Genomic DNA, 20,546 nt, shown 5'->3' with positions numbered 1-20,546 from the left:
TAGAAGACATGCTGGCTTCTATGGAATCCAAATAAAATCAGTAGTGGCGACTGAGAACTTTAATCCATAAACTTGGATCCCACATGAAGAGCACATAAGAGCTTATGCTTTTTGTTATTTCAGAGAAACCTCTATAAACCGCCACCATGAGTACGGACGCGGAAATGGCCATTTATGGCAAAGCCGCCATTTACCTCCGTAAGCCAGAGAGGGAGAGGATTGAGGCTCAGAACAAGCCTTTTGATGCCAAGACTGCCTGCTATGTGACACATCCCAAGGAGCTGTACGTTAAGGCCACAATGCTGAGTAAGGAGGGTGGCAAAGTCACAGTCAAAATCCTTGACACCCAAGAGGTACCATACCAATAATATCCATCAGACATTCAGTAAAACACTCCATCAATGGAACATTGCTATAACTTTCATAATGTTTTGTGCACTTTGTGTTGTATAACTAATCTTATCCTGCACTTTCAGACTGTAACGGTGAAAGATGATGATGTGTGCCCAATGAACCCTCCCAAGTACGACAAGATTGAGGACATGGCCATGATGACCCACCTCAACGAAGCCTCTGTGCTGTATAACCTCAAAGAGCGTTATGCGGCATGGATGATTTACGTAAGAAACTTAAAAACAATTAAATGCATAGAGTAGAATGACATTAGATTGATCACAGTGGTTTTCAACCTGTGGGTCGGGACTAATCAATCTTCTCCCCACAGACCTACTCTGGCCTATTCTGTGCCACTGTAAATCCCTACAAGATGCTGCCAGTGTACGACCCAGAGGTAGTGGCTGCCTACAGAGGAAAGAAGCGCATGGAGGCCCCACCCCACATCTTCTCTGTCTCTGACAATGCCTATCAGAACATGCTCATTGGTACGTGTTACACAAACAGCAAGCGTTAAGCAGCTACTGCTAATTTCTTAAATGAATAAAATAAATATATGTTTTTCTTAACATGAACTTTTCTTGACCTTGCAGACAGAGAAAACCAGTCTGTCCTGATCACGTACGTGTTTGAAATTTGCAAAATGCATATTGTCAGTTCTACGTCATGTTTTATTGTAAAATAAGCATGGCCTTTTGTTCATTAGACGGTAAAAGATAAAACATGTCTTCTTCTTCTGTATAGTGGTGAATCTGGGGCTGGAAAGACTGTAAACACAAAACGTGTCATCCAGTACTTTGCTACGATTGCTGTAGCTGGAGGAGACAAGAAGAAGTCTGAGAGCAAAATGAAGGTATGAACCAACTGCAGTCTGAGCAGCTTATTGAGATTATTCATGTTTATGTTTATTCATGTCTCCTAAATCCCAACAGTTTTCTGAAAAACGTATGTTTCTATATCAATGGTGCTCAATCTTTTTCATGTCGAGGACCCCCAAAATTAAATGTATTTGGCCGCGGACGCTCATCAAAATATTTTTTCCAGGGACCCACAGAAGCAAAGATTTGAGTTAAAAATGTTCGCTTTAAAAATATATATATATTCAAAGATTTGTACACATTTTCACAAATTTTCAAAAATAGCAGATCTACAAGCTCGTAGCGCGGCACTCGGTGCCGCGCTATGAGCTTGTATATCTGCTATTTTTGAATATCCCAAAGTGTAAAATAATGCTTTTTAGCTCAGATCTAAAAATGACACAGTTCCAGGTCTTAATGGGTTAAAACGACAGGTGCCATTATTTTGCTGATTACAATATAAAACTTCAATCTCAATCATCAAAATTCATTGAAATGTCCTCATTAACCCATTAAATCCGGGAACACATACTGTGTTATTTTAGCCATAACCATTATCTTATACTTTGGGCTATTCAAAAATAGCAAGCTTGTAGATCTGCAATTATTTTTCATCGTGAAAATTTGTGCTAATCTTTGAACATATATGTTTTTTAAAGCGAACATTTTTAACTGAACTTCTGGGGATTCTGCAAATGTCTTCTAAATCAGTAAAAAAAAAAACGTATGTTGCTATAATATCAGTGGTTCTCAAACTTTTTTTATTTCAAGGACCCCCAAAATGTCTGTATATTTTCACGATTTTTTGTTCAAAATTAGCAGATCTACAAGCTCGTAGCTCATGAGCTTGTATATCTGCTATTTTTTAATAGCCAAAGTAAGACATCTACGCACGCACGCACGCACGCACGCACGCACACACACACTGATCTGGAATTTCAGATTATTTCTGTGCTCAACATTTCATTTGACTAACTGTCTTCCACTAAGTGTTCAGATGAATAAACATGTGTTCTGCAACCATCACACAGGGCTCTCTGGAGGACCAGATTATTGCTGCTAACCCTCTGCTAGAGGCCTATGGTAATGCCAAGACTGTGAGAAATGACAACTCATCCCGTTTTGTAAGTTCCATTCTGCCAAATACTTTTAAACGTTTCATTTCTTCATTGTTTCTGTTTTCAGTTTCGATAATCGCTTCATCAAAATGATAATTGTCTTCCATAGGGTAAATTCATCAGAATTCACTTTGGCAGCTCTGGAAAACTGGCTAGTGCTGACATTGAGACCTGTGAGTATAGCCTAAAATATTTTAAAAGAATGTAAATGCTAATTTGTAAAAAGCAATACAACAGCTCACTTTTTGTGCCTTGAACCTTTAAAGATCTGCTAGAAAAGTCTAGAGTGACATTCCAGCTTCCAGATGAGAGAGGTTACCACATCTTCTATCAGATGATGACCAACCACAAGCCTGAGCTCATCGGTAAGTCATAGAAATTATGTATGAATGAATTGGCCTGCACTATACCGAATGTATTGATTTACTAACATGGTTGTGTATTTCTCAACAGAGATGACTCTTATCACCAACAATCCATATGATTTCCCAATGTGCAGTCAGGGTCAGATCACTGTGGCCAGTATTAATGACTGTGAAGAGTTAGATGCTACCGATGTAAGTATTTTTACAAATCAAAAAACTATTAAGGAATTCAAAATATGAATGATGTTTTTTTTGTTTAGTTCTTTGTTACCATTTTTTCACTAAATAATTCCTCTTTAGGCTGCCATTGATATCCTGGGCTTTACTGGCGATGAGAAAATGGGCATCTACAAACTGACCGGTGCTGTTCTCCACCATGTTAACATGAAGTTCAAGAATAAGCAGCGCGAGGAGCAGGCTGAGCCTGATGGCAGTGAGAGTAAGTGAAACCTAATACATATCTCTGCTGTCAGGCAGAAACCAGCTATGTCCAAAATATTAACTTTTCAGGAAGTGAACAAAAAATAACTATATACTGCCTCATCAAAGTTGGTGTGGTGACTTTATACATTGTCAGATATACTTGAATGTGTCCTTATATTATCATCACTTTACCCAAATACAGCTCAAGTGCAGTCAGGAGGTTTTTACCAGGTGCTCGAAGAGCGCCTGAGTCTATGAAGAGGCAGAGTAGAAGTCGACATATTACAGATTTGCATTTTCGACACATTTGCGTCATTGGCTGTCCTGGCTGTCCTTCACTCCTTTAAGCCAATGGCCACACGAATGGGGAGACGGCCCGCCCCCCACATTAACAGCGCTCCGCTGTCCGCTCCCCTCATTCACACTGCAACAGTTGCAGACAGTGCAAGTTGTATTGCAGCCTCAGGCAGGACAGTTAGCCTAAATGCTAGCGTGCTTCATTAGACCTAGTTTGGCTATTAAGTTATTATTATTTGGCCATGTTCACACTGACTTCCATCTTCGCTATTGTTGGGAAGACCTGTGTGGTGTCTAAAAATGTTGCCATCACTTATATAAAAAACATTATTAGCGTTTAGCGTCGCAAATTATGTTGCCAGGTTTGGCGAGAGAAACAAGCAATCCGAAAAACAAGTAATCAGGTCTATGAAAACAAACACACACACACACACACACACACACACACACACACACACACACACACACACACACACACACACACACACACACACACACACACACACACACACACACACAGAGCACCTGGTAGAATATGACTTCAAGTCATTTTCTTTCTTGTTGACCATTAATGTGGAGATTGGGTGGTTTGACCGTCAGTTTGAGGAGGTTTAGTCTAGAAGCACGTTTTAATACTTTGCATTGTTTCAATATTTGTAAAACCCACACACAGACGTAAAGGGTGTTCAATAGCACTGATTCATAATAAATATATATATATATATATATATATCTTTTGTTAGCAGAGGGTTGAGACGATCATTGCATCTGTATATTAACATTACTCTAGTGTGTATCTGACGAACAATGTACTTAATTAATTCATACAGGTGCTGACAAGATTGCATACCTGCTGGGCCTGAACTCTGCTGACATGCTCAAGGGTCTTTGCTACCCAAGAGTAAAGGTCGGCAATGAGTTTGTGACCAAAGGCCAGACTGTGCCACAGGTGAGATAATGTACTACATACACCACAACATGCAATTCAAACTGATATGGACTGAACTGGACTGATATGTATTCGATTTTGGCATTCGTGAAACAACTTCTTTCTGTGTTCCAGGTCTCAAACTCAGTCTCTGCCCTGGCCAAGTCCATCTACGAGAGAATGTTTTTGTGGATGGTCATCCGTATCAACCAGATGTTGGACACCAAACAACAGAGAAACTACTACATTGGTGTGCTGGACATTGCTGGCTTTGAAATCTTTGATGTGAGTATTGCAATATAAAGTATCTGTTCAAAGTTTTTACAATGGTCTCATATATTTAAAAAAGAATACATTGCACTGATCAGTTGCTATTAAGGACACATGTCCCCTTTGGATCAATACAAGTATACTGTGTGCATCCCCTGTAATACATACTATTGTAACACTTTAATGAATATTCTTCATCTATGTAGTGGTGGGAAAAGTACTATATTTCTTTACTTAAGTAAAAGTATTAATACTGCACTATAGAAATACTCTGTTACAAGTAAAAGTCCAGAATTAAAAATGCACTTGAGTAAAAGTACAAAAGTATCAAAATATTCTTAAAGTACCAAAAGGCGACGCATTGGGAGCTTGTAGATCGGCTGTTTTCAAATGGCCAAAATGTATATAGGGCTGAAGTGGTTTATGTATGTTTTGTAATAATCAAAACCTACAAAGTAACAAGTAACTAAAGTTGTCATATACAGTAATTGGAGAGGAGTAAAAGTACAGAAAATTGGAAATACTCCAGTAAAGTAAAAAATACCTCAAAATTGTACTTAAGAACAGTACTTTAGTAAATGTACAAGTTACTTTAAACCACTGGTAAAGTACAACAGCTTGGAGCAGCTGTGCATTCCCTGTAATACTTACTTTGTAACACTTCTTTGTCTATATGTAAACAGTACAACAGCATGGAGCAGCTGTGCATCCCCCGTAATACTTACTTTGTAACACTTCTTCGTCTATGCAAACAGTACAACAGCATGGAGCAGCTGTGCATCAACTTCACCAATGAGAAGCTGCAGCAGTTCTTCAACCACACCATGTTTGTTCTGGAACAAGAAGAGTACAAGAAAGAAGGCATTGACTGGGAGTTCATTGACTTTGGCATGGACCTGGCTGCCTGCATTGAGCTCATTGAGAAGGTCAGTTAAACACAATGAAATGAAAAAAAAAAGAAAAAGTAAACGGTGCATTTATATAGCGCCTTTATCCAAGGCGCTTTACATAGATTGTGCATTACCTTCACCCATTCACACACACATTCATACACCGATGGCAGAGGAAACCATGCAAGACACCAAACCGCTCATCCAGAGCAATTAGGGGTTCAGTGTCTTGCTCAAGGACACTTTGACACTAACTCTAGGGGAGCCCGGGATCAAACGGCCAATCAAACTGAGCCACTGCCGCCCCTAAAAAAAATGTTTTAAAGAATTTAAAAAATACATTGTTTTACTCACTGTTTTACCCAATCTCCCATCAATCAACAGCCCCTGGGTATCTTCTCCATCCTCGAGGAGGAGTGCATGTTCCCCAAGGCCTCAAATACCACCTTCAAAAACAAGCTGTACGATCAGCATCTCGGAAAGTGCAACGCTTTCCAGAAGCCCAAGCCCGCCAAGGGCAAGGCGGAGGCCCACTTCTCCCTGGTCCACTACGCCGGCACGGTGGACTACAATATCTCTGGCTGGCTCGACAAAAACAAGGACCCGTTGAACGACTCTGTCATACAGCTGTACCAGAAGTCCTCCGTCAAACTGCTGTCTCTGCTGTACGCCAGTGTTGGTGAAGGTATATATCTTCTACCAGGGGTCTTCAACAGGGGTTACTTGAATATTGTCTTATTTTTGATCATACACAAGACGATCTAATAAATGCCCATCCCTAATATTAACATTTTTGCACTTTCAGCTGCTGATGCTGGCAGCAAGGGAGGCAAGGGAGGCAAGAGGAAGGGGGGTTCCATGCAGACGGTGTCCTCTCAGTTCAGGGTAAGAAGAAACCGAACTGTCCAAACTACAGATACAACTTCTCATGGAATGAGGACAACAATATGCTAATTGTCTCCAATGTATTAATTACCATCTAGGAAAACCTTGGCAAACTGATGACCAACTTAAGGAGCACTCATCCTCACTTCGTACGTTGCCTGATTCCCAACGAGGACAAGACTCCAGGTGAAATATTGTTTTGTATAAACACATACACATGCAAAATAAGTGATACTAGTCCAGGAAAAAATATCGTAAATTTTCATTTCAGGTCTTATGCAGAACTTCCTGGTTATACATCAGCTCAGGTGCAACGGTGTGTTGGAAGGTATCAGGATCTGCAGGAAAGGTTTTCCCAGCCGGATTCAGTATGGAGACTTCAAGCAGAGGTGTGAATAATGAAACATTGCTGAGCCAGTTAAAACCCATTAAAACCGGGGAAAGCATCTGTGTCATTTTAGATTTTAATTACTTTAACCATTACTGTTTTCTTTGGCTATTAAAAAATAGCACTTCGTGCAAATCTTTGAATATATATATATGTTTTTTAAAACGAACATTTTTAACTCAAATCTTTGCTTCTGGGGGTCCCTGGAACAAAATATTTTGAGATGGGGGTCGGCAGCCACATACATATACTATTGGGGGTCCTTGACACAAAGAAGTTTGAGAAACACTGATATAGAATCATAGGTTGTTCAGAAAACTGAAAAAGACATTTGTAGATTCGGCCTCAGGTCTTAATGGGTTAAAAGTTAAGACAATGTGGTTCAGTCATAATTCTTGAAATGTATTTCTTATTAGATACAAGGTGCTGAATGCCAGTGTCATCCCTGAGGGACAGTTCATTGACAACAAGAAGGCCTCTGAAAAGCTCCTGGGCTCCATTGATATTGACCACACTCAGTACAAATTTGGACACACCAAGGTATTGCAACATACAGTATTAAAATGTCAAAATATATTATTCAAAAGCTCAATTAATCATCAAATGTCTTTTTATTAAATAATAGCTGAACTGTAATAAATCTTTTGACAGGTGTTCTTCAAAGCTGGTCTGCTGGGAACCCTTGAGGAAATGAGAGACGATAAATTGACCACTCTTGTGTCCATGACCCAAGCTATGTGCCGTGGGTTCCTCATGAGGAAGGAGTTTGTGAAAATGGTGGCACAGAGGCAAGACAATAATACATGTTCACTCAATAATAAGCTAACAGAACAAAGCTATGAGGAATAGTGGTAATTGTAAAATATTTTAAATAATCGGTTATTACATTTCTTTTCTCACTTTTCTAGAGAGGCTGTTTACTCAATCCAGTACAACATCCGCTCCTTCATGAATGTCAAACACTGGCCATGGATGAAGGTCTACTACAAGATCAAGCCCCTCCTTCAGAGCGCTGAGACCGAGAAGGAGCTGTCGAACATGAAGGAGGACTTTGAGAAATGCAAGGCTGACCTGGCCAAAGCACTGGCTAAGAAGGAGGATCTGGAGGAGAAGATGGTTTCTCTGCTCCAAGAGAAGAATGAGCTGCAGCTGCAAGTGGCCTCGGTGAGTGACCAGCACAGCACTTAACTGTTAATTAATTACAACATCATTTTTGCTCACAAACAGTGTTCATTTTGTTGACTAAAACTATGATGAAAAAGGTTTGTTGACTACCCTTTTTCACTGACAAAAAAAAAAGAAGTAATAAAAACAAAGTTATGATGACGACAAAAATATATTGAGAATTTCTTCAACAAATAAAAACTACACTAAAACTAAAACTAGACAAAAGACTACACAAAAATAGACGTTTTCGGCATACAGCTAAGCATAAATCAGGCATTACGACGCCACCAAGGCGAGACATGAGAGGCTGAGAATTGGAGATGACGGATGAACTTTACGACACAAGTAACCACTTTATTCGTATGCATAATTCTCTTTATAGATATGAACCTGCAGGGTACACATGAAAGAGGAAGCGACCTATCCATAACAAAAATACTAAACATTTTTGTAAATGCAGGAGTCAGAGAACAGTTTTGATGCTGAGGAGAGATGTGAAGGACTCATCAAAAGTAAGATTCAGCTGGAAGTCAGGCTCAAGGAAACGACAGAGAGGCTTGAAGATGAAGAGGAAATGAACGCTGAGCTGACTGCTAAGAGAAGGAAACTGGAAGACGAGTGCTCTGAGCTGAAGAAAGACATCGATGACCTGGAGCTCACTTTGGCTAAAGTCGAGAGGGAGAAGAACTCTACTGAGAACAAGGTTAGAATACATTCCAGTGGTGGAAAGCACATTTACTCAAGTATTTCCAATTTTCAATACTTTTACTTCTACTCCACTACGTCTCAAAGGCAAATATTGTACTTTTTACTCCACTACAATTATTTGAAAACTTTAACTACTAGTTACTTTGTAGATTTTGATTATTATTACAAAACAAGCATTAACCACTTCAGCCCTATGCATACTTAGAGCGGTTTCACACTACGGCCCCGGGTGCGCACCCTGGGCCACTTGGCTGATGTTGTGGTAGTGTGAACGTTGCGTATCGTTCCCCGAAACGGATCCCCGTTCCGTTCCCGAAACCACCTCCGGAGGCAGTCTCGGATCCGAATCATGCGTCCTCGGAGACGGTACGCTGCAGTGTGAAAGCAAGCGTACTGTTTGACGGAAGTGGCCCGCTATTTGTAATAGGTGACGGTATATAAACTCGACAAAAACAGTCAACAAAAAGACGTCGCAGATCAATCCACAGGGTTCAACCATGGCCGGATCCCGCGGGTTAATTTCATCATTAAATTATAAAATGAACCCGCGGGATGATGAAAGATTTAGTACCGCATCATCCCGCGGGTTAATTTTATAATTAAATGACCAAATGAACCCGCGGGATGATGCGCTAAAACCCGCAATATTTATATATAAAACATATTTATTTATTTATATAAAACATTACATACAGAAATAGAATGAGAGCGCGAGATAGAAAGAGAGGCCGTGTCATGGCCATATAATGACAGCAACAATATATATATATATATATATATATATATATATATATATATATATATATATATATATATATATATATATATATAATAGTATATCTTGTGGATATCTTGTGGAGTTTCAGCTACTATAAATCCCAGAAATATATAGCTTATAAGGCTTTGTAATTTGAAATTTGTAAGTAAATATAACTCATTTAGATGGTAGGTTTATGGTTTCCCATGGACTATAGCCGTTTCACTCATGATGCAATTTCTCTTTCATAACAGATACATACATGTGCCAGATAATCCCCACACAAAGAGAGTAAAAAAAGAAAAGACGTTACTTCACTGACTTCACTGTATGAAGTATAGGCTAGTTGCCTTTTCATAAATTATATATTTTTGTACTTAAGCTGTCGTGAAAGTTTATAATATTCAGAGAAATGTAAGGTTTCAAATACAAAAGTAGTAGTTGTTGTGAAGGTTAGCAAACTGGACATTTAGACTGAATGTTTCCTGTATCCTCATCTTGCGCAAATGCACACAAGTGTTTCACCAGGTTTTATTTGTGTTGTTTCTCATAAGCGTGCATCCGTTGTCTGTCAACAACACGCGCGCCAACAACACAGCAGTCTGTGCCTTGACTTCTGTGCGCTCAGTGCGCTCCTGACTCTCTCCAGGCGGCAACCTTATATTTATGCGCGACCAGCACAAACATTGTCGCATAGTTGATGACGTCTGTGTCCACTGGCGAAGCACTATGTGCATGCCGCCACCTATAGGATCGGGGGTATATATGCAAGTGTTCTCGGGCGCGTTAGAGCCTTGGCCAGTGTGAATGCGGGCCAGCCAAGCGCACTCGGAAACGGAGCGGTCTGGAGTGCGCACGCGGAACCATAGTGAGAAACGGCCCTGTCAGGCAATTTGAAAATAGCAGATCGACAAGCTCACAACGGTCGCTTTGCGACACGTTGTGAGCTTGTCGTTGCTGTTTTCAAAGCCTTTTTATACGTTTAGAAAATGAAATGGGACATTCAGCAAAATGAGTACCTTTACTTTCAGTACCAAAGTATTTTAATTTGAATACTTTGGTACTTTTACTTAAGTAAATTTCTAGCACCGGACTTTTATTTGTAACAGAGTATTTCTACATTGTGGTATTAGTACTTTAACTTAAGTACAAAATGTGAGTACTTCTTCCACCACTGATACATTCAAACAACTAAGTCAGGGGTCTCCAACGTTGTTTTCAGACCAAGGACCCCTTAGCTGAGAGAGATGAAACAGGGACCCCACCAAATATTGTATAAAATTGTGGTGCAGATTAAACTTTTCATAGATTTCATAGATAGCTTCATAGACTTGTTTGACAGCACTATCATCAGTGTTGTGTTGGATTCATGTTAAAGTCTATTTTCAGACATTTAACGACTTAAACACTCTTACTCATACTTAGTGCTATATTGTATACAGTGGGAGGCGTTGTGAGCTTGTAGATCTGCTGTTTTTGGCTAAAGTTCTCCTCAGAATAGAGATGCTAGGGTTCAAGTGGTTAAAGTAAAAACAATATATATCCTATAACACAAAGATTTGGCCTGTAGTAACTCTGAGGACCGCCTATAGGGGTTCCGGACCCCCTGTCGAAGACCCCTGAACTAAGTAGTAGTAAGTTAGTAAAACTATCTAAGCAAATCATTCAGTGAACTCAACTTTTTTTTTATCCTCCTCCTAGGTCAAGAATGTGACACAGGAGATGGCTTCTCAGGATGACAGCATTGCCAAGCTGACCAAGGAGAGGACGGCTCTCCAAGAGTATCATCAGCATGCACTGGATGATCTGCAATCAGAGGAGGACAAAGTCAACACTCTGAGCAAGGCCAAGTTTAAGCTTGAACAGCAAGTGGATGATGTAAGCGTCAATAATAATTTCATAAATTGAGCCAATACTCTATGCAAGTGCTTTTTTATGTATTTATTTATTTACCGTATGTGCTTTTTATCACGGATATTTAGCTTGAAGGTTCCCTGGAGCAAGAGAAGAAGCTCCGTATGGACATTGAGAGGACCAAGAGAAAGCTTGAGGGTGACCTGAAGCTGACTCAAGAAAACTCGATGGACTTGGAAAACGACAAACAACAATCTGACGAGAAACTGAAAAAGTATGATCAAATCAAAAGGATAGGATAAGAGTAGCTGAGAGTAGCTAGGATAATAGTAGCTATCCGCAAATTCCACAACCTCCCTGTGAACATTTTGTAAACGTGTGTTCATTGTGTTTTAAAGGAAAGACTTTGAAAACAGCCAGCTCCACAGCAAGATTGAGGATGAGCAGTCCATGAGTAATCAGCTTCAGAAGAAGATTAAAGAACTCCAGGTAGGTGATTAAAATGTCACTGCACACACACCCTGACACCTGCTTGTTTGTATGGGCATCTGCTCAGTGGAGGGATCTGGGGGAAATAGTCTGTCATCTCTGCATACTCTCCTGGTGAACCTCCTTGTTGTCAGGTGGGAAGAAAAAGTATCTTATAACCTTGAGGAGAAACGTGGTGGTCTACCTCCTCCTCAGCATTAGGTTTGTTGGAAGTGGTAGTATGGAATTGGCAATGACTGAACCGGGGAGAAAATAAGGAAAAGTGTACCAAAAAAGCAAAAAGTTGATATGCTGACAAAAGCTTAGATGCCATTCATATTTGTCAAGGCACGTGCACAAGTAAACCTTTCTCTTTCTCTACAACAGGCTCGTATTGAGGAACTGGAGGAGGAGACGGAGGCTGAACGTGCTGCCAGAGCCAAGGCTGAGAAGCAAAGGTCTGACTTTGCCAGGCAACTGGAGGAGATCAGCGAGAAGCTGGATGAGTCCGGCGGAGCCACCACCGCTCAGATCGAGATGAACAAGAAGCGCGAGGCTGACTTCCAGCAGCTGCGTCGCGACCTGGAGGAGTCCACCCTGCAGCATGAGGCCATCGCCACCGCTCTCCGCAAGAAGCAGGCAGACAGCGTGGCCGAGCTGGGCGAGCAGATCGACAACCTGCAGCGTGTCAAGCAGAAACTAGAGAAGGAGAAATACGAATTTAAAATGGAGATTGACGACATGGCCTGCAACATGGAAGCTGTGGCTAAAAACAAGGTGAGGACATATCTCCCCTTCTATACTTCTACTTGTATACAACACAATTTATGTTACGTTAGGGGTCACCAGGTGTAACACTAAATGATGTACTCCCTCCTTTCCGGTCCCCAAACACAGCCAGTCAATACCAGTTTAAAATCCCAAAGAAAAACATTTATTGTATAGTTTGAAAACACATGGGTAAGTTACCTCAGGGTGGGCCCCTGCACATTGAAGCAAGAGAATCCGATGCTTATACGTTTAGCAAAAACAAAAGGACATACTGTAGATCTTACCTACTCTAAAGAAACACATGAACAAACTAGTAACAGGAAAAGAAAGGCCACCCACCCGCTGTACACTATATCACGTTAACACAAAATCTAAAACACAGGCAAACATAGAGACACAAAGGATTGCTGTGGTTGGAGGCTGGCTAGGAGGAAGACATCTGTGGAACTGGGGACAGCCAGCTTCATGGTTTGATTGATTGATTGATGTACTTTATTTAGTAAGACATGAGAACAGTACATGACAGTACATAACAGTACATGGAAGTACAAATTCGCAATACAAGGTCTACTAAACTGGATAGCTCAGTTAAGCACGTAGCTTGTTTAAGATGAGATCCCCATGCACACAAATCATGTTGACATATAAGAGACAGACAGATATACACACTACTATACAGAAATGTCATACAATCAGTTTACAGGTTACTGGTATGAAGGGTGAAAAATATGTACAAAAAAGAAAGAGAGGGGGGGGGGGGGGTTAGGTTAGGACATGGGGTAGGTTAGGACTTGGACAGGGGCCATTTTTGAATTGCAGCCTCCTGAAGGTGTATCTTTAGGGCATAGTGGTGGAGTCCACCAACACAGGAGCCAATCACCAGCAGGCTCCACCTAGTAGCTCTGAAACAAGATTCAAGATGCGTTGTCCTGTGAAATGTTGGTGTGGCAGACTCTGCCAGACTGTGCTGACAACAAACACAGCAGAAGGCAGAACATTTACCATTTTGATTTTCGCTGACATAGAGCAACCTGGAGAAGATCTGTCGCACCTTTGAGGACCAACTCTGTGAACTCATGGCAGAGAACGACGAGACTCTACGCCAGAATAATGACCTTAATACACAGAGAGCAAGACTTTTTACTGAAAATGGTAAGTAAAAGTTTGTTTTCAGCCATACAATATCTGCACAGCCACCAACTAAGTCTATCTTTCAAAGTAATGTTAAAATAAATTATCGTTGAACTGATCACCTTTAGTATGTTTCTGCTTAAACAATTTCTAATTGTTTTACACATGTAACGGTTTGATTGTCATCCAGTAAAATGTACCTTAAAAACTGACGTGTATAATATTTACTGTATTTCTTTTTCCCAGGTGAGTTTGGTCGCCTGCTGGAGGAGAAGGAAGCCCTTGTCTCCCAGCTTACAAGAGGTAGAATGGTCTACGCCCAGCAGGTTGAGGAGCTGACGAGGCAGATGGACGAGGAGGTCAAGGCAAAGAATGCTCTCGCTCACGGTCTGCAATCTTCCCGTCACGACGTCGATCTGCTCAGGGAGCAGTTCGAGGAGGAGCAGGAGGCCAAGGCGGAGCTGCAGCGCAGCCTGTCCAAGGCAAACGATGAGGTGGCTGCGTGGAGGGCCAAGTATGAGACCGATGCTATCCAGCGTACAGAGCATCTCGAGGAGGCCAAGTAAGTATGAACGTTACCAGGAAAGGTCATTTCTAATTCACTGCAGTGGTGGAAAGTAACTAAGTAACATTTACTTAAGTACTGTACTTATTCCTAAAATCATCAGCTTATCAAACTTTGCTGCTTTGTTCCATTAACAGGAAGAAGCTTGCACAGCGCCTCCAGGAGGCCGAGGAGCAGATCGAGGCTGTGGACTCTAAGTGTGCCTCTCTGGAGAAGACCAAGCAGAGACTCCAGGGTGAGGTGGAGGACCTCATGATCGATGTTGAGAGGAGCAACGGCATGGCTGCCAACCTCGACAAGAAGCAGAGGAACTTTGACAAGGTTTGAAAACTGAGGACCGCCAAAATAAGTCACAGTGCAGGCACGTAGGATGAACACAATAGTGGGGAAACCCAAACGCTGTTCTTGCAAAGCATCATCACATTTATTTAAGTAGTACTAATGTTTTGGTCCTGTTAGATATTAAATAAACAACATAAATAAAATGTTTAGTTACTTTTTAATTAAAGTATTATTTCAAAAAGTATATTGTTAAAACACCTTTAACTATTTCCTAACAATGAATCTGTTCATTCTAGGTTCTGACTGAGTGGAAGCAGAAGTTTGAGGAGGCACAGTGTGAGCTGGAGGGTGCTCAGAAAGAGGCCCGCACTCTCAGCACTGAGCTCTTCAAGATGAGGAACTCTTATGAGGAGGCTCTGGATCAGCTGGACACCATGAAGAGGGAGAACAAGAACCTCCAGCGTGAGTACCATGACTTTAACCCATTAAGACCTGAGGCAGATTCTAAAAACGCCTTCTAAATCCTACCTACGTTTTCTGAAAAACTTAAAACTATATCGTCTCTGTCCGTCTATGTCCAAAACAGTTACTTCAGGATTCCATTTATTTATTTAATCTTTATTTAATCAGGGGCAAAAACAATAAACTCAGGGGCAAAACAAAGAAACACAGTAAAAATCTCTTTTGCAAGGATGACCTGGCAAAGATAAAGTAGGCAGCAGAGCAAGACGTACTGTACAGTAATGAGTGGGAGTAATGAAGTAATGTCCCATGATAAAGTATACACTTTTGCATATTATATATATAGGCCTACATAAATCTTTTATTTTTTTCATTTTTTAAATAGAGGAGATTGGCGACATGGCTGAACAGATTGGTGAGACTGGTAAGAGCATCCACGAGTTGGAGAAGGCCATAAAGGCAATGGAGACTGAGAAGGCTGAGCTCATGACCGCTCTGGAGGAAGCAGAGGTATGTCTTAGAACTTAATCTGTATAGCGATAGTCTAAGTTTGATAGTCTCAAACTTTTTTGTGTCAGGGACCCTCAAATGTATTGGCCACGGACCCCCATCTGAAAAGGTTTTGTGCCAGGGACCCCCAGCAGAGAAGATTGTTGTCAAAGAAATTTGAAATTATTCAAAATGTTCCAATGTTTCAAAAATTCTCAAAAATAGCAAATGTACAAGCTCGCAGTGCGGCACAAAGTGACACGCTGTGAGCTTGTAGAGCTGCTATTTTTGAATAGCCAACATATAAATGGCTAAAGTGGTTAAATGATTGTGATGCTATGTCAACTACTTTTGCTGGGGATCCCCTGGAACCCCCACCCAAGGACCCCTGGGGGTCCCTGAACCCCACTTTGAGAACCAAGGGTCTATGCAGTATACGGTATACCAAAAAGAAGAAGTGAAAAAAGAAAACATTCACTAAAATTATTGAAATGAAAACTGAATTCTCTTTCCAGACTACTTTGGAGCACGAAGAGTCGAAGATTGTCCGTGCGCAGCTGGAGCTGAACCAGGTGAAGGGTGAGGTGGACAGGAAGCTGGCAGAGAAGGACAAGGAGCTGGAGCTGATAAAGAAGAACAGCCAGAAAGTCATTGACGCCATGCAGAGCCAGCTGGATTCTGAGATCAGGAGCAGGAACGAGGCCCTGAGGATCAAGAAAAAGATGGAAGGAGACCTGAACGAGTTGGAGGTTCAGCTGAGCCATGCTAACCGCCAGGCTGCTGAGTCCCAGAAACAACACAGAATTGTCCAGGGACAACTCAAGGTAGTTTTCATAGCTGTGGAGGAATCAATACAACAGAACTACAAAAAAAAAGAAACACACACAAAAAAACTAGTTAATGACATTAATTATTCTGCCTTCTCAGGATGCCCAACTGCAGCTTGAGGTTTCTCTCAAGGCTGAAGACGGCCAGAGGGAACAAGTCTTAATGCTAGAGCGCAATAACCGCCTGATGATGGCCGAGATTGAGGAGCTGAGAGGTGCCCTCGAGCAGACTGACAGAGGCCGCAAGATGGCCGAGCAGGAGTTGATTGATGCCAGTGAGCGTTATGGACTGCTGCACTCTCAGGTTAGAACATTCCTTACTTTGATCTCTTTTCAGATTATATTTTTCAGATTTGCATGGTAATCAGACACTAGCTCCTGGATAATAACTGTTCTGTCTCTCCTTTAGAATACAAGCCTTCTGCACATCAAGAAGAAGACTGACGCTGAGCTGGCTCAGATCCAGGGTGAGGTGGACGAAATTATTCAGGAATTCAGAAGTGCAGAGGAGAAGGCCAAGAAGGCCATCACTGATGTAAGCAGAATGTAAAATAATGACAGTACATCATCTTATAAAAAATACATATACATAATTGTTTTTGTATTGCTGCTACCCTGAGTAACACTCCCTCGTAAAATAGATCTTGTATCTTGTAACGGGACTTCACCTGTATAAATAAAGGTCAAATAAAATAAAATATCTCCAAATCTGAGGCTGTGGTTCTCAGCAGGAAATCAATGCATTGTGCACTCCAAGTAGAGAACGAGAACGGGGTCTTGTTCTCGAGTGAGGGGAGGACGGAGCAGTAGATCAGCCGGAGAATCGGAGCAGCAGGAGCGGTATTGCAGTCGCTGTACTGCACTGTTGTGACAAAAAAAGAGCTGAGCCAGAAGGCAAAGCTCTCGGTATACCGAGCAATCTTCTTTCCTACTCTCACCATATGGTCATGAAGTGTGGGTCATGACCGAAAGAAGAAGATTACAGATACAAGTGGCCGAAATGTGTTTTCTCAGACGGGTGGCCGGACTCTCCCTTAGAGAAGTTCTGTCATCCGCGAGGGCCTCGGAGTAGATCCGTTACTCCTTCACTTGGAAAGGAGCCAGCTTAGGTGGTTCGGGCATCTAGTACGGATGCCTCCCTAGCGTAGGTCCTCACTGCACGACCCACTGGAAGGAGACCACATGGCAGACCAAGGACCAGATAGGGGGATTATATCTCCACACTGGCCTTGGAACGTTTCGGGATTCCCCTCGGGAAGTGGCTAATGTTGCACGCAAAAGGGAAGTCTGGAGCTCTCTGCTGAAACTGTTGCCCTCCTGACCCTACTCTGGATAAGCAGTTGAAGATGGATGGATGGATAAAATGAAATACATAATATAAAACTGTTCCCTCGTATCTTAGGCCGCCATGATGGCTGAGGAGCTGATGAAGGAGCAGGACGCCAGCGCTCACCTGGAGAGGATGAACAATAACCTGGAGGTCACGGTCAAGGACCTGCAGTATCGTCTTAATGAGGCTGAGAACCTCGCTATGAAGGGTGGCAAGAGGCAGCTTCAGAAACTGGAGCATAGGGTAATTTTAATTGTGTTCATTTTGACAGAACATTTATTTATTATTTATTTAGTCATAGTCTTTTGAATAAAATTCCTTTTAGTTTTAGTCATATTTTCGTCATCTGAAATGTTTTAGTTTTAGTCTAGTTTTAGTTGACTAAATATCTAGTTATGTCCTAATATGTCTTAGTTCTGCTGGATCTCTTCTCCACTAGTCCCTCCATAACATTGTGGTCTAGTTTTTATTTTTTGACTAAATTGTCAATAATACTGTACATTCAGTCATAATTTTAGTCATCATAGCTTAGTTTTTATTTCGTTTTTATTTCGTTTTCGTCAGTGAAAATAGGTAGTCGACACACATAATTTCGTCTTATTTTTAGTCAACGAAATCAATACCATTAACAAGGACATTCGTGATTGACATCTAAATACTAAGTGCAAATCAATGTATCAGTAGTTCTTTCTTTACTTGCATAGCCATGTCTTCATACCGTATAAAAAAAAACGATTGCAACCTCAATAATACGTGTACACTACACACTCTATTCTTTCTCAGGTGCGCGAGCTTGAAGCCGAAGTCGAGAATGAGCAGAGACATGGTGCCGATGCCATAAAGGGAGTTCGCAAGTACGAGAGGAGAGTGAAGGAGCTGTCCTATCAGGTACATTATGAGACTTCCCAACAACATAGTTGTTGTCTGTGAATCTGAAACAAGGGAATGAAAATAACATAACTGTACAAGCAGCTCATAAAATAAAACATTTGTATCTTTATTTTAGACTGAGGAGGACAAGAAGAACGTTAACAGACTGCAGGAACTGGTGGACAAGCTGCAGTGTAAAGTGAAGGCCTACAAGAGACAGGCGGAGGAGGCTGTAAGTAATAATCATGCAATTATAGGCCTAGAACAAGTGGTTCTCAATCTTTTCAGGCCGCGACCCCCCAAAATAATCATATTTGAACTGGGGACCCCCCAAAATAATCATATTTGAACTGGGGACACCCCGAAATTATCATATTTGAGCTGGGGACAACCGGAAATGATCATATTTGAACTGGGGACCCCACGCTTGGTGAAAATAGCAGATATACAAGCTCACAACTCCTCGCGTTAGATTGGCCATTTTCAAACTTTTTGCCTCTTTCTTATATTCTTTGCTTTCTTGTTTTTTTTTTATTAAAAAGGTTACTTAAATTGTCACTTCACTGTCATCAAGGGGACCCCCCCCCCCCCCATCATGTGGGGACCCCCCGGGGTCCCGGCCCACAGGTTGAGAACCACTGGCCTAGACCATCACCTAGAATCCATAACAGTTCCTGTGATAGTCACAATGGAGATGCTGGAATTTGTTACATTTCACAATCTCTAACTTACAGGAGGAGGAGGCCAACTGTCACCTGTCTAGGTTCAGGAAGGTGCAGCATGAGCTGGAAGAGGCTGAGGAGCGTGCTGACATCGCTGAGTCGCAGGTCAACAAGATGAGAGGCAAGGGCCGTGACTGTGGAAAGGTAAAAGATGATTATGGGACTAATTATATTATTTAAAGCAGCACTATGTAGTTTGGGATATCAGTGGCCACTTTGGACACAAATAACATGGCAGCCAACGTTGTTGACTTCATTACCCAAGAGTCTCTGCAAGCATGTCCGGCGAGGACGCACTCTTGGCCAGTCTTCGCTTTGACTGGCAGTTCTGCCTTGCCTTGGCATATGCCAGGATGAAAGTAATACAGTCAAGCCCCTAGCAGGGACTCCCCTGAGTCTATACATTTATGGAAGGATGTTTGTTATTGCTTAAACAGGTAACTTTATCATTTTGTGGTGCCATATAGTTGTTAAGAAGTTACATACAGTAGGGTTGCTTTAAAGGTCCACTTGTTATCCTAGTTACCACAAGTACTGCAGTACAAACAATACCTGTTTTCTTAGCAATTCAATTCCTCGACCAAAATGTACCCTGTTGTTTGTTGACTCACTTTGTGAGTAGCTCTGGAAGGGTGTCATCTAAATGGCTATGTTGTAAATGACAGATCTTTAGTCATCATGTATGAAATTTGATTTTTAATCAATTAATTATTAAATGAGATGTTTACTCAATACTTATTTCCTATCTTCTACAGGGCAAGGACATGGCTGAGTAAGAAGACCACTGCCAGAGATCAATAATCAAGAAACCGAGATTGTCATCAAATACTAATGTTTGAATGTACTTGGAAATAAAATGTAAATGTGTCTCTCAGACTTGAATTCTGTATATCTTATGACTCGATGGATTGATGGATGTATCAATTGTCTATCTGTCTGTCTGTCTGTCTATGTTACATAGTGTAACTCATCAAGCGGTGCATAGCAATTGTAGCAACTGAGATAAGATACGATAGTAGCAAAGCAAGTAAGCTTGCTGGCTGTTAAAGCCATACATCCCAAGGGCAATCAAAGACTCAAACACAACATTCTAACCACTGTGTATCGAACTACACGTGTAGGGGAGTTTGCATCTGCAGAACCACAATGCGGCTCGTTCTTAGTGTCTATTCATATTGATGCAGCAACACGTTCTTTACAAACAAACTTTGAGTTGGCATTATCTTGGTAAATATTCTATCTTTACAGAAGCCATTTTAATGCGTCAATCTAGAAATGAGTACAGCTGTCATTCAGCTGCAGAGCTGATAGTTGTGTCTTTTACACATA

The 20,546-nt window shown here is 41.3% G+C and overlaps 1 protein-coding gene across 1 annotated transcript; it reads left to right on the top strand.

The window, feature by feature from the left end:
• Nucleotides 1-146: 146 nt before the first annotated feature.
• On the top strand, nt 147-19,993 carry LOC311045112 (myosin heavy chain, fast skeletal muscle-like; the record flags this gene model as incomplete). The annotated part of the gene is made up of 38 exons (XM_084056922.1): nt 147-353; nt 477-620; nt 725-881; nt 987-1,014; nt 1,138-1,246; nt 2,282-2,374; nt 2,478-2,541; nt 2,635-2,733; nt 2,822-2,925; nt 3,034-3,172; nt 4,284-4,402; nt 4,517-4,666; nt 5,407-5,577; nt 5,926-6,226; nt 6,347-6,426; nt 6,525-6,612; nt 6,698-6,815; nt 7,231-7,354; nt 7,466-7,602; nt 7,723-7,978; nt 8,442-8,684; nt 11,148-11,324; nt 11,429-11,574; nt 11,699-11,789; nt 12,156-12,545; nt 13,565-13,691; nt 13,917-14,232; nt 14,373-14,556; nt 14,814-14,979; nt 15,365-15,489; nt 15,984-16,292; nt 16,396-16,599; nt 16,705-16,830; nt 17,698-17,868; nt 18,409-18,513; nt 18,632-18,727; nt 19,230-19,361; nt 19,973-19,993. The coding sequence occupies 38 exons, from the start codon at nt 147-149 to the stop codon at nt 19,991-19,993; spliced, it is 5,817 nt and encodes a 1,938-aa protein (XP_083913048.1).
• Between the last annotated feature and the right edge of the window lie 553 nt (nt 19,994-20,546).

This window comes from Gymnoscopelus microlampas (genome assembly GCF_963454915.1).
Source record: "Gymnoscopelus microlampas genome assembly, chromosome: 5".
Lineage (NCBI taxonomy): Eukaryota > Metazoa > Chordata > Actinopteri > Myctophiformes > Myctophidae > Gymnoscopelus > Gymnoscopelus microlampas.
This window is presented reverse-complemented; position numbering and strand designations above follow the sequence as displayed.